The 13,519-nt window shown below is 37.3% G+C and overlaps 1 protein-coding gene across 1 annotated transcript; it reads left to right on the top strand.

Annotated features, from left to right (window-relative positions):
- Positions 1-2,772: 2,772 nt before the first annotated feature.
- On the top strand, positions 2,773-11,668 carry LOC149009683 (protein YLS7-like). The gene is made up of 3 exons (XM_089162286.1): positions 2,773-3,972; positions 6,731-7,008; positions 7,966-11,668. Exons 1-3 carry the CDS (start codon positions 3,285-3,287, stop codon positions 8,773-8,775), a joined length of 1,776 nt encoding a protein of 591 aa, XP_089018412.1. The 5' UTR covers positions 2,773-3,284; the 3' UTR covers positions 8,776-11,668.
- Positions 11,669-13,519: the final 1,851 nt, after the last annotated feature.

The raw sequence follows: 13,519 nt of genomic DNA, 5'->3' as shown, positions 1-13,519 counted from the left end.
TGCACCCTCTACCTCCAATGTGTGAAATACTATCCCATGATCCATCAACAAAAATTTGAAAAATAGCAAGTTCTTCAGAAATAATATGACTAGGCCTTGGATAAGGTTCCCCATGAGCCTTTTGAGATTCTATACTATGAGATTGTATATCTGCACATAAATAAGAGAAAGTAGTCATTGTATGAATTATGGAGGCATCAATCCCTCTAAAGAGTGTTGCATTCATAGTATTCCAGATACACAAAGCTAAGGCACTCCACAATTGATTCATTAGGGTTAAATTGTCATGACCATTGAACTTTATTTTGATAAAATCCATCAAATCAAATAAATTTGTCCCTAATAAATCAGATATATTAATATGGAGGGGGAATAGTTTTTATAATGAATTAGTGTATAGTATAGTTGAGTTGTTAATTTGATCAAGATCCCTTGCAATCGGTTTTAGTAACATATTGATCGCTTAATTGCAGTATGAGACGAGATATGAAGTGAAATATAATCACGAGACAAGGTCTATAAATTAAAAAAACAACAATGCACACATATGTGTGCATAAGCATAAAAATAAAAATCTTATAAGCAAACAATTGTTTTGTATACAAATTGAAACAAACAAATGGTTTCAACCATGCATGTAGGGAGGCTAATACAGTTGTTGATTGGATGTTGGAGGTTGGCTCAGATCAAGAGATTTTTGAAGTGTTATTCCATGGTCCCCTCAATAATTGAAGGAGGAGATCATTCAAGCTGATTTGGTTGTTCATTTTTGTGCAGACATGTTATGCTTTGAATCTCTTGGCCTTGTTTATGTTGTGATATGTGATGATAAACCAAGATAATTGCAAAGTTTAAGAGGAAACACGCACAATTTATGACAAAGTTTGGCGTAAAGCCTATGTTTTCAGGATTAAAGACAATCTAATTACTATAATAGATGGATATCAAATCCTTGCAAATTGTAGAGAAAATTACAGTCAAAGAGAGAGAGCTTGAAGAGGTGATCAAACTGACGACAACCTCGCCTGAATCCACACTTGAACGCCAAAGCAATCTCCACGAAATAGCAATAGCAACATAGGGTTATTGAAACCCTTCATTCCCTAGAGAGAAAAGAATAGAGCCAACTAACGGACCCAAAACCCAAATACTACCTCAAACCCAAAATACCTAAGGGTCTGTTTGGTTACATGAGTCTGAAGATTTCAAATATCTAGAGATTTCAAATCTATGGAATTATAATTTATAAAATTAGATGTTTGGTTGTGGAATGAAATATGTGGATTCATCATAAAAAAAATATTTGATCGACGTGATTTTTGTGAATGTGCAAATGTATAGTTTTTTTTGAAATCTCTGGATTTCACCCCTTACCCATAAATCTACAGATTCACGTTTTTAGTGTAAAAATGTGAATCTCTAGATTTCATGAATCTAGAGATTTTTACAACCAAACGGGTATAATTCTCAGATTCATGAATCCAGAGATTTGAAATCTCTGGATTCATGTAACCAAACAGGCCCTAAACCAACGCATATATATATAGTTTGAACCGGGTTGGTTTGGCACCGGCTCAAACATAGGCTCAAGCTATGCTAAGCCATGGTTCAACCTAAAAGGGGCTGTGATATTACAGATTAGCCCATAACAGTAAATAAATGCTGTGATATTCAATGGCAACAAAAAAAAAATTAGGGTTAGAAGCTCGCTTACTTTTTACCTATTTACAATTCCCATCTACCCTAGCATCCCCATCACTTGTAATTCAAAACGAAATCATATAGGCACAATTCCAAATTAACCCTTTTATGAAAAACTTGAAAAAATGTCGATGGCCTCCTGATATGGGCCTCCCATATTATCATGGTCCAAAAGAAGGTGCGAAATTGAATGGGCCAAATCAGCCCAGCTTCAAGCCCAAGCCCTACTTATTTTCCACAGCACTTAATGACGCCCACAGCCCACACCACAACAATGCTATCATTTTTCTTTTTCTTTTTTAATTTATTAAAAAAAGAAAAGAAAAAAGGAAGGTTCATCTCACTACCCCCACCGCCCACCGCCCTTATTGGACAGATGGCAGTGTCACAAATAGTATTTTTTCGTTAGTAATTTTGTTAATAATAAAAAATTAGATTAGATTCTAAAAGTCTACGAGACAATTAATTTTTTTTTAAATGTTGATGTAACTGGTCCACGTTCATATCAAAATTTCATTAAATTATAAGCATAAACGCACTAATTGAATATAATAATACAGTATGATCTAATGTACGTAGAATTTTTTTTATTACATTAAATTCATTAACATTTTCAAGTACATTATGTACTTCTACGCTTTCATTGATGGTCAAAAAAGATCCTCTAATTTGATGATTAATGCGCGATCATGCCCGAAATAAACTCCCACAGTAACGTGAGATCCACTATATCATACGAATAAGGAAATAAAAAAACATTATTTATTTGATTATGGTATCATTTTTTTGGTAACCATACAAATCAATACAAGTTAAGGGCATTTAATCATTTCACATCAGGATCACCCATCATAGGACAATTCCTACGCTAGTTTCTTGACTTTATTAATTCTTCGACATAAGTGGCAATTACAAATAGACCCTCATTTAAAAGAGTGTATCTTAGTTAAAGCCTACAAATGTAGGGGGCCGTGTATGAGTATGTTAGGGTCACTTTCGGAAATACGGCGAGACGCGGTTCAGGTGTTCAACCGTTCAAGACCTTAAAAAAGAGGAGTTTAGCTTGCTTGTCTTTGAACTAGAGAAAGAGAGAAGGAGATAAAAGATTGCTTCTGTTGTTTATATTGTTTACATCTTTTTTTGTTGTTTAGTTCCAAAAGATCTAAGTCGAAATTGTGCTCTTACCAAAAAAAATTCGAAAATTTTCTTTAAAATTTTCGATTGAAAGCTAGAAGAGGAAGAAGAATGGAAACGATGTCCTGGATGATTCTGATCTGTGTAAGATTGTAGATCTTAAGAGTTTGGTAGAAGGCCATCGGTGTGTGATCCTTCTATCTTCTATCCATCGGTGGGTGAGAATCTATAATATATGAGAAAGCGTCTCAAGTTGGTTCTGTTCTTAGATTGAATTCATGTTCGGCGCATAGAAAGTTGAATCTGTGCATTTGAAGTTGCTGAAATTTCATGGTATAACGGCGTTTTGTTGCAACGTTAATTTAGACTGGAGGAAAAATTTGGTAGGTTTTGATTTTTGAGATTGTTAAGGTAGGGATCTCAAGATTCTAAACTCACCCTTGGAGACAATGGTTTTCTTTAATATAGTGAGATATTGCTTGTGGAGAGCCATGAACCTGGTTTCACCAAGGAAAGGGATTCTAACAATGGCCGCATTTCCACGGTCAGTTTCCTCTATTGCAGTTGCAGCGGGAGCTTTGGCGGTGTTCCTCATTTTTGCTTCATGGGTTCTTATTTCATATCCTATAGGTTACACTCTTCAGGGTTTTCTAGTTGGGATTGACAATTCCAGTAAATATGTACTGCCCGTTAACAGCAATGCTGGGATAATCACAGTATCGCAAGATGATATTCATGGTTTGGCTGATCAGAAACCCTCTTCTGTTGCTGACGATGCAGTATCTAAGGGTCTAGGAGAAGTGCCTGTTAGGTCTCTTGATTCTCCTGATGCTCAGGTAACCAGACCCAAGAAAGTTGACAAGAAAACAGAATCAGCTCCCTCATTGGCCTCTGATTCGGGTCGAGAACCAAAATACCCTAGTAGTGTTTCGGTTCCTTCGAAGGATTCTGGGGCTACGAAGATGCCTGAATCGCCATTATCAGGTTTATCTGGAATCTCAATGAATCTTGGCGGAGATGCAAACAGTAGTTCCTCGGCTCCCAAGGATGGTAAATTGGATTCTTCTTCAAATTCCACGTTCTTGACTTCGCCTGCTCCGGCCTTTCTATCGAGCAAGTCTAGCCAAATTGATTCAGGTATCCTTTCATTATCTTTCCTATTCGATCTTCGGTAACTTGTATCGCGTTCGCATGTGATCCTTTAATTAGAGGTAACTCACTAGTTCTGTTTGCTACTGATCTATCTATTTTCCTAATTTTACTTCTTTCTATACTTATACTTTATATGCAATTCTGGAGGGATTAGAATGATGAAGATCTTGTGCAAGAGTTGCCATCCATGGATACGATGAATTGAACTTTCCACACGAGATTTCTGACTAATCTGTATTCGTCACCCTTTCATACGCTCCTCAAAAAAATGTTCTTAAGTGCGTTTCATCAGCGGGTACTTTTAATTTTATTGCATTGTGATTGACTACCAAGTAGTCAGGTTGTTCTTTCATTTTTTGGAAGTATGTTTGCATGTTTTATTTCATATCTCTATGTATATTATAAGCTGGATTTTCAATCAGTAGCTTTGGCTATGGTCACCTTGTTTTATTATGTTAGGTCACATTTTTCTTTTTCTGGTAAGATTTTAGGTCACATCACAGCTTAGGAAACCCAACGCTCCTACATAGGCGATGGAGCTGAATCTCCTTCACATCCACTGAGGGTTACACCTCACATTTGAGCACTGCAGCTCGAACAAAAGTGTGAAAGTACACATCCCTGGGTCGAGCAACCAAAACAGAGAAATGCGGTATACTCTTACATGATACAAGTGGGGAATGAACTAGTTTCCTTCTAAAGTGTCTATACACTGATTTTTCAATCAGTAGCTTGGCTATGGTCATATTGTTTTTGTTGAGTTGCCTCGCAACATAGCTGCAATCTTCCTTAAATTACATCACAACAATGTGGCCTCAACTATAATTTCTCTGATGCTAGCAATTCTGCTGGATTTCGCACTTCTTTCCAAGTCAACATTGTTGTGGCTGTTCTGAATCTTCTGATACCCCATCTTTTGTGAATATAAGATTTTGTACCAATATGCAAATAATTTGTCAAACTAATGCATTCTTGCTAATAATAGAAAGGGATAATAATTTGCTAAATAACTATATTCTTCCCTATAATAGTGTATAGATGTAACCATCAAAGCATGGTATATTATTGTGTATTTTAAAGATATTAATTACCAGCTATGTATTTACAGAATATTAATTACCAATATTATCAAAGGGTATTTTAAGCTGTTTCAACCGCCCTAGTTGAAAACTAGTTTGGATTGAAGTGTATATTTAAAATTAAAGTTAAAGAAACTTCGTATAAGGTTATGACTTGATTTGGGGGCTGGGTTAAGATATATGCCTAACCCTATCCATATGTGGGATCACTGTATGAACAAGGAATACCAAGGAGAAGTAAGAAAAATCACAAATGAGGATCTTAATACCAACTAATTAAGATGATGGCAGGCAGGGTTGTTGTATGGTGTAAGCACGAGGCTTAATTGAGTTTTATAGATTTTATTGGCCCATGTTAGTTGCTTTTTATATGACTCAATTTCTATTGGTTTGTTAAACGATTAAGTGGAAGTTATTTTTGGCTCGCACTTTTTACTGTTCATTAAGGGTCAAGTCTAGGTGTCGCAGGCCAGCTTTGGTCTTATTTGGACCAGATTCTTATTTATTTAATTTTGGAAAGATTTTATATATTGAGGATGGCTGACCTCCTACTTGGAGGTATTGGTTTTTAACCAACCGAGCCACCTTTCTTGGTCAGGAAAAGGAAAGGAAAGATAGATTGGGGGCAGATATGATCTGGTTTGTTTTTTTGGAGCTGGCGAGTTGATTTTAGTGGGGGGGGGGGGGGAGTATTACTAATATATGTGCTGCCGGATGGGTGCGAACCCAAGACCTCCCCATGGGAGTTTGGGTTGTTAACCGCTCAACTAACCTACCATTGGCAGATATGATCTGGTTTGTTACTAGATTACTAATAGAAATGTGCTCCAGATTTCTTGTATTCAGTTTAGCTTTTAGGAAACTTTTAGTAACTGAAGTTGATGAAATGCCAATATACTGTCTGCGTGAGGGGGAGGGCTGCAACTTCTGCAGCTCCTTCTCCTCCTCGCTTCTTCTTCTTGACTCTTTTTCCTCCCTCTCTCGTCTCACCATTTCTTCTCTGGTTTCAGCTTTTTTTGATTGCCATTTAACATGGTTGATAGCTGAATATTAATTTTCTCAGAAGTTTGTAAAGCACCAAAGTCATGCATTCGGAACCTCTGTTTGCATTAGTGCATGTGTGCGCACACAAGCTCAAATGCAAACCAATACTTTTTGGTGTTCCTGAAGATCTCTCATTGCTTTTTACAATTATTTGCTCATGTTAATTAGTGGAATAAGTTACAGACAGTTTTTATTTTTTATTTTTTGGTCAACAGGTACTGACAGTTTATATCCCCAAATTAGAACATGAATGTCTCTGTATATGCATATCCCCTTGTCTACAATTAAGGTTACTGACTTCCATCATCAAAACAAATAAACTATTTATTTGCATCATACAGTGTCAATATCTGCATTATTGTATCATTGACCATTTGATGAATTTGTACAGCAAAATATGTAATGCATTATTGGTAGGTCTTACAAACTTGTTAATCTTCTAGTACTTCTGCTTGTAGCTTTGCAGTACACCTATATTATTTTTTTCGATTGAATAAGGAACAGACTGGAGGAATCCCATTATCTATATTCATTTTACTCCTCTAGAAAGTTCTATGTGGTATTTCATTAGTCTTTTATTGCATTGGTTGTTGATACTTGATTTGTCATTATTTTTTTAGAGACCTGCGATCTATACAGTGGAAAATGGTTCTATGATTCAGCTGGGCCACTATACACAAACAATACATGCCCTGTTTTGACACAGATGCAGAATTGTCAGGGCAATGGAAGGCCTGACAAAGACTATGAGAACTGGCGATGGAAACCATCTCAGTGTGACCTCCCACGGTTCAATGGGACTAAATTCCTTGAGTTGATGAGAGGGAAGACATTAGCATTTATTGGTGATTCAGTTGCCCGGAACCAAATGGAGTCCATGTTATGTATTCTCTGGCAGGTAATTTATTTAGGTATGCTTGCTCTTTTTTCAACTTCACAGAGCATCATCATACACCAGCCTAGTTGCATTTCACTGGCAGCTCTTGATGGTTTTTGCTTTTTGCTTATTTGTGTAGTAGTTACCCTTCCAATAGGTTCTATTGCTTTGAAGTTGTTAATCTGGGACCATAAGTGACCCACTAAAAACTGGAACTGTCCCACATAATAGATTTATTGGAGAGTTTTGGGATTGGATAGATATTAATAATCAGGATGGGCTGATTTTGGTCCAGGTATCGCAACGGTTCCAGAGCTGAATACCTGATGAGAACAGATTAGAAATGGGAACAATTCCAATTACGGAACCATCAAACTATGATGATATAAGTAAAATTAGGGAGTTCGTTTTGTGAAGATTAACAGAGGAAGAGGAAGGCCAGTGGCAATCATTGTAAAACCTTCTTTCTCCTCTGTGCAATGTTGGGTAATCTTGGCAGAATCCTTCCATTTGGTCCTATGGTTTCTCCAAAGCAAGCAGCAGTAGATTTGGTAGCTTCTGCTGGTCTTCCATTTTCCATCATAGGTCCCAGCTTTATGAGTACTGCTCCACGCCATGTTGCACCCATTGCATAATAAAAAAATGTAGTAGGCAATGGTGAGAATTGGAATTGGGAATCCTGGTTCTCAGAATCCAGAAGTAAATTAGAACTGCCATCTGGCTATCCCATCCATCAATAATCATCACTGAATTCAATCAAAATGATCAGTTCATTTGGACGGTGCTGGTCCTGGCCTCAAAAGTTGGAACCAATTAGGGGACTGTGAACCATCCCAATTGATAACCTTACTAGAACCTGCTGCTGAAAAGGTTTGACTCTGTTAAGTAGAATGTATTGGTATTTTAATGTGCTGGATAATTATTTCTTTTGGATGAATATGTTGGATAAGTTAGACATGTTTTTTGCTACATTTTCAGGTGGAAGCCCCAAAGAACCGTGGAAACCGGAGAATGCAACGTTGGCTCTTTAGGTCAACCTCTGTGATGATTGTTAGAATATGGTCATCTTGGCTTGTCCATACGACATCAGAGGCATTTGACTTTGCTCCAGCAGGAGTGACCAAGCTTCACCTTGATAAACCTGATGAAGGTTTCATGGAGTTCCTTCCACGTTTTGATGTGGTAGTTCTATCTTCTGGGCATTGGTTTGCGAAGCAATCCGTGTACATTGTCAACAATGAGATTGTTGGAGGACAGCTCTGGTGGCCTGATAAGTCCCGCCCAAGGAAGATCGACAATATTGAAGCTTTTAGGATCTCTGTCCAGACAATTCTTACGGCAATTGTGAACCACCCCTCTTACACAGGTCTGACCATTGTTCGTTCTTACTCGCCTGATCATTATGAAGGGGGTGCCTGGAATACAGGTGGGTCCTGTACAGGGAAGGTGAAGCCTGCATTAGACAGTGAGCTGGTGCCCAGTGGGTTTACAGATGCAATGTATCAGAAACAAGTGATGGGTTTCAATCAGGCAATCAAGACCCAAACTAACAAATCAAAGTTGAATCTAATGGACATAACGAAAGTTTTTAGCTACCGTCATGATGGTCATCCAGGTCCATATCGGAGTCCGGACCCAAATAAGATCACCAAGCGTGGCCCTAATGGACAGCCTCCACCACAAGATTGCTTGCATTGGTGCATGCCTGGTCCGGTTGATACATGGAATGAGCTTGTGCTTGAGACCATAAGAAGAGAATATCAGGTAACTGACAAGGCCCCTGTATGACTTAGGCACTTAAATCTATTGTTTCAGATTGTTCTTATAAGTTCTTTTATAGTTTTAATTTTATACACGTGAAAGGGTAATTCTTTGTCACCAAAGCATAGAGAAATATTTATTTAAGGAGCTTTAAACATTTCCTCTTCAACTGGTCTGGGTGACTTTTTTTTTTTTTTTTTTTTTGGTTGGGAAAACTGACAGAAAAACTGAATCACAAAGTAGTGATAAACCAAAGGCTAGACCCCGGCTCCTGAATGTAATTTCTTAGAAAATTTTACTAATCTGCATAGGAACGTTATTGTTAATTGATGAATAAGAAACCTGTGTATACTATTTATTTATTACTTCTAATGGATTGACATTCTCTACACAACGAGTTCAATAGGTAATAATGGAAGTTGAAATTACATTAGAGTTGTCCCTTTTGATCAAGCATCATATACATTAGACTCTATAAGACACTAATTGTATTACAGGAAAATAATTGCAAATGCATACACCACTAAATATATTCACAACAAACTCTCTCCTTTCCCATGTACTGTTGTAGCCAAATGTTGTTCCTTGGTATCCAATATGAGAGGAGTATGATTCCACAATCAATTATTGAACTCTTCTTGCTGCTGCTAACACACTACTTGCTTCCATTCTGTTTTTGTATTCGTGTGGCTTTTCAGAGTAACTGAAGACAGTCCTAGCTTTTCAACAGAGATTTAAGAAGAAAGGTAGGAAAAAAATGTTATATCATCAAGAAAATGAGTTTAAGGAAAAATGCTTCGACAACAAAATAATAATAATGATAAAAAAGAGTGGCTTCATTTTCCTGTTATCTGAGTTACTAAGGATGAATCATGATTAATTTGCACAGAATTAGAAAAGTTTCAGCTTCATCAAGAGGTATGACAAATTCCATTTTGAAAGAAAGAATGACTTACCACTGTTTCGAGCCCTTAATCATTATAGTTCATCTTCTTGGTGAGTGCCAACTTCAAGATAATTTGTCCCTGATCAGACGTAGCTGTTTGAGAACGTCATTTATGCTCATTCGATCCCTTGGCGATTCAGCTGAGCACTCAACTCCAATTCTAATAAGTGAATTTATGCATTGTAGCACTCTATCTTTGTTGATCCTTTGACTTCCATTGATGTTGGTTACCATTGTTTCTGTCTCTTCTCCATCTTCTTTGACATGAAGAAGTGGTGGATCGACGATCACTTCATTATGCAAAGCTATCTTTGTCCAGCTGTGGAGATTGATGTTGTCTTTGAACATTTCATGAGTAGGCCGTTTTCCTGTGAACATTTCTAATAGAAGAATCCCAAAACTGTAGACATCACCTTGCGTCGAAACATTAGCACCAGCACCATACTCTGGATTTTATATCTATGTTAGTATATATGTAATTGCTGAGAATGTGAATAAAGTTTATTGGACACAACTACAGGAACAATATGATACTAAAGGCTTAATTTTAGCATATAGTTGAAAGATGCATTACCTGGGGGAATGTATCCAATAGATCCCTTTATTCCAATTGAGCTCATGTAATCTTGAGATTCACTGGTGGATTTCGAAAGAATTCTTGATATCCCAAAATCACCCAAATGTGCGGTGAAGTCACCATCAAGAAGAATATTACTTGGTTTTAAATCACAATGAATAATCTGTGTATGACAATGGTGGTGAAGATATTCCAATGTTGTTGCCATATCAATGGCAATATTCAATCTTTTGAACAAGGTTCAAATGCCTTATGTTCATCTTGAGTGTCATTTGAACATGGATGTAACCACCTGTCTAGGTTCCCACAGGACATGAACTTGAATACTAAAGCCTTAAAATCATTGCCTTCAAAATCTACACTTGAGCAAGATGTTAAGATTCTTACAAGATTACGATGCCGAATATTTCTTAGGGATTCACATTCAGCCGTGAAACTTTTGGAAGCACTTCTTAGTCTAATGTTGAGGACCTTCACTGCAACAATGGTTTTCCCTTGATTGAGGACTCCTTTGTACACAGAACCAAAACTTCCCTCTCCAATCAAATTTGTATAAGAAAATCCATTGGTGGGTTTAAGGAGTTGGGCATAAGAGATCTTGAAATGATGTCTCCTTATTGAAGGGAAATTGGTTTCCTTCCTTCCTCTTCTTCTTTTGTAAATGACAAAAAGAAATATCATAAGAATTAGACATAGGGAGCCCAAACATCCACATACAATGACTAGTAGCTTGAGACTATGAGGGTTGCCATCTTCCTTTGATTTCTGAATTCGGCATGTGGGCAAATGAAGTTTTGGTATCCCACCACAAAGCTTGTGGTTTCCAATGACTGAAATTGCACTAGAATTTGCAAATACTCCAAATGTTGGTACCTCCCCTTCCAAATGATTAAATGATAAATTTAGGAGTTGTAAAAACCTAAATGTACTGAAAATTTTTGGGATGAAGCCAGAGAAGTTGTTGTGTGAAAGATCCAACTCTTGAAGACCCTTTAAAGAACTTAGAGATGATGGTATAGATCCCCGAAATAAGTTATCTTTCACTAAAAGGTACTCGAGGCTTGTACAAGCACCAAGGGTGCTAGGGAATTCTCCAAACAACATGTTATCAGAAACATCTAGAAATTCAAGATTGGCCAGTTGACCCACTTTGGAGGGTAGCGAACCAAAGAAAGAATTTGTACTTATGTGCAACTCAACTAATGTGAAAAGATCAAATATCTTTTGGGTGATGATGCCATCAAAATTATTACCAGAAAGACCCAAGAATAAAAGATATTTGTATTTCCCAAGACTCGAAGGTACTTGTCCTTGCAAGTGATTATCTCTTAAATCAAGCTCAATCAATTGTGTCAAGTTTCCAAGAGAATAAGGAATTGTTCCTGTGAACTTGTTTCCATCTAAATGGAGCTTATTTAGCATTGAAAGTTTCCTAAGTGAAGTCGGAATATTTCCTTGTAGTGAGTTATCAGACATCTCCAGATATTTGATTGAGTCCCAGTGAGAGCCATGTCAACTGGGTTGATAAGTTTTGTATGGAGTAAGGGAGCACACCACCAAACTGATTGGAGTCAATTTCCAAACATTGTAAACTAGTACTGTTTGTCAATGTGTTCACAGAATCCAAGTCATCAGCCTTTCCCCTTCCCAAAGAGTTGTTGCTCAAAAGAACTTGTTCGAGTTTTGACAAACCACCAAAATCAATACCTACTTTCCCAGTAAAACTGTTCTTGTCAACATAGAGCACTTCGAGCTTTGTCAAATTAGACACAGAAACTGGAAGTGGTCCATGAAACTGGTTTTCACAAACTGAAAGAAAATATAGATTAGGAAGAGTGAATCCTAAATTTGGTGGAAGACTCCCATGAAGTTGATTCTTTCTGACAGCCAAGAGAGTGAGTGAGGAAATATTATACATAGAGACAGGAATGTTCCCAGACAAGTTATTAACACTTATCGCAAGAGACACTAATCTTGTCAATTGGCCAAGGGAATCTGGAATTCTTCCACTCAAAGCATTTTCATTTGCATAAATGTATTCAAGGGATGAAAGATTCCCTTAGGACTGTGGGATTTGTCCTGTCAATCTGTTTTCATGGAAATCAAGGACATGGAACTTAGACAAGGTCCCAAGTTTGAATGGAATTTTTCCCACAATACTGTTTTTAGCTAAATGGAGATTAATAAGGTTGGAGCAATGTGATATGTTGGGTGGGATTACTCCTTCAAATGAATTGTTTTGAAGGAATAAGTAATGGAGTCTGAACAGAGAGCTTACTTCATTAAGGGATTTCACCGTGGAAGCTGTTATTTTGGAGTGAAATCTCATGAAGAAAACTGAGATTTCCTATTTCTGGAGCCACAGATCCCACCAATCCATTGGACCATAAACGCAATGCTGTGACCCTGTTTAGATGCCGACGACTGCCACATACAACACCTGACCATTCACAATAGGAGATGGAGTCATTCCAAGAGCTCATAGCATGAAAGGGATCGTTGGTTATGCACGCCTTGAAGGCCACCAAGGCCAGTCGATCTGTTTCATTTGCCAAACTCATGCTGCTGATGTTGTTGCTGCAACAAAGAAGAAGAATGGCATTAATAGTGCAAATAGACAAAAGCCCCCATGAAAAACCCATCAACCAAAACTATCTATTTGGGTATAAAGACTGAGAACTTTGGAGAGTGATGGAGAAGCAGTAGGAGAAGAGTGTGTATGATTTGAGGAATATAATTGTGTCTGCAACTGCAATTTTTAGCGTCATCAGTTACAGTTTACGGGAAAATCTATTGAGAAAGAACAGGAATAGATAGATCAGTAACTTCACACAAACTGAGTGAATTGATAGCAAAATTGTCACCGAAATTCAAGTCTTTCAGTGTGTCTTATCATGCAACTTGGTAAATCCACCAAGAGAGAAACGTATGAAACGGGGGTTGAAGATCATTGGCTGATGAAATGGGTAATCTTCAGAAAAATCAAACTCGATCGATAACGAGAGTTGACATTATTGTCCCATTTCACCTTTTCGACCAACTAGTTTTGTAAAAAACTAACAAAGCTATGGCTCAGTAGACCTTGATGACTTTTGACTCAAAAATATATGAAGGCTTTAAACCCTAAACCCAGATTCACGGCATTCCAAATAAACTTTTTTTGGATTTAGGGTGTCAGATTTATACGTATATTTTTTGGAAATAATGATTTATGCATTTTTATTCTTGTCCCAAAAAAAAAAAAAAAA

The sequence above is a fragment of the Hakea prostrata genome, chromosome 7, assembly GCF_041222555.1.
Source record: "Hakea prostrata isolate BN-2017 chromosome 7, UWA_Hpros_2, whole genome shotgun sequence".
Taxonomy (NCBI): Eukaryota; Viridiplantae; Streptophyta; class Magnoliopsida; order Proteales; family Proteaceae; genus Hakea; species Hakea prostrata.
This window is presented reverse-complemented; position numbering and strand designations above follow the sequence as displayed.

What these genes read in the sequence shown, in the direction of transcription:
- LOC149009683 (XM_089162286.1), top strand. Translation starts at nt 3,285, where the DNA reads ATGGTTTTCTTTAATATAGTGAGATATTGCTTGTGGAGAGCCATGAAC. An exon ending in GTCTAGCCAAATTGATTCAG is followed by an intron (nt 3,973 to 6,730) that starts GTATCCTTTCAT and finishes TTATTTTTTTAG; the next exon opens with AGACCTGCGATCTATACAGT. An exon ending in TGTTATGTATTCTCTGGCAG is followed by an intron (nt 7,009 to 7,965) that starts GTAATTTATTTA and finishes CTACATTTTCAG; the next exon opens with GTGGAAGCCCCAAAGAACCG.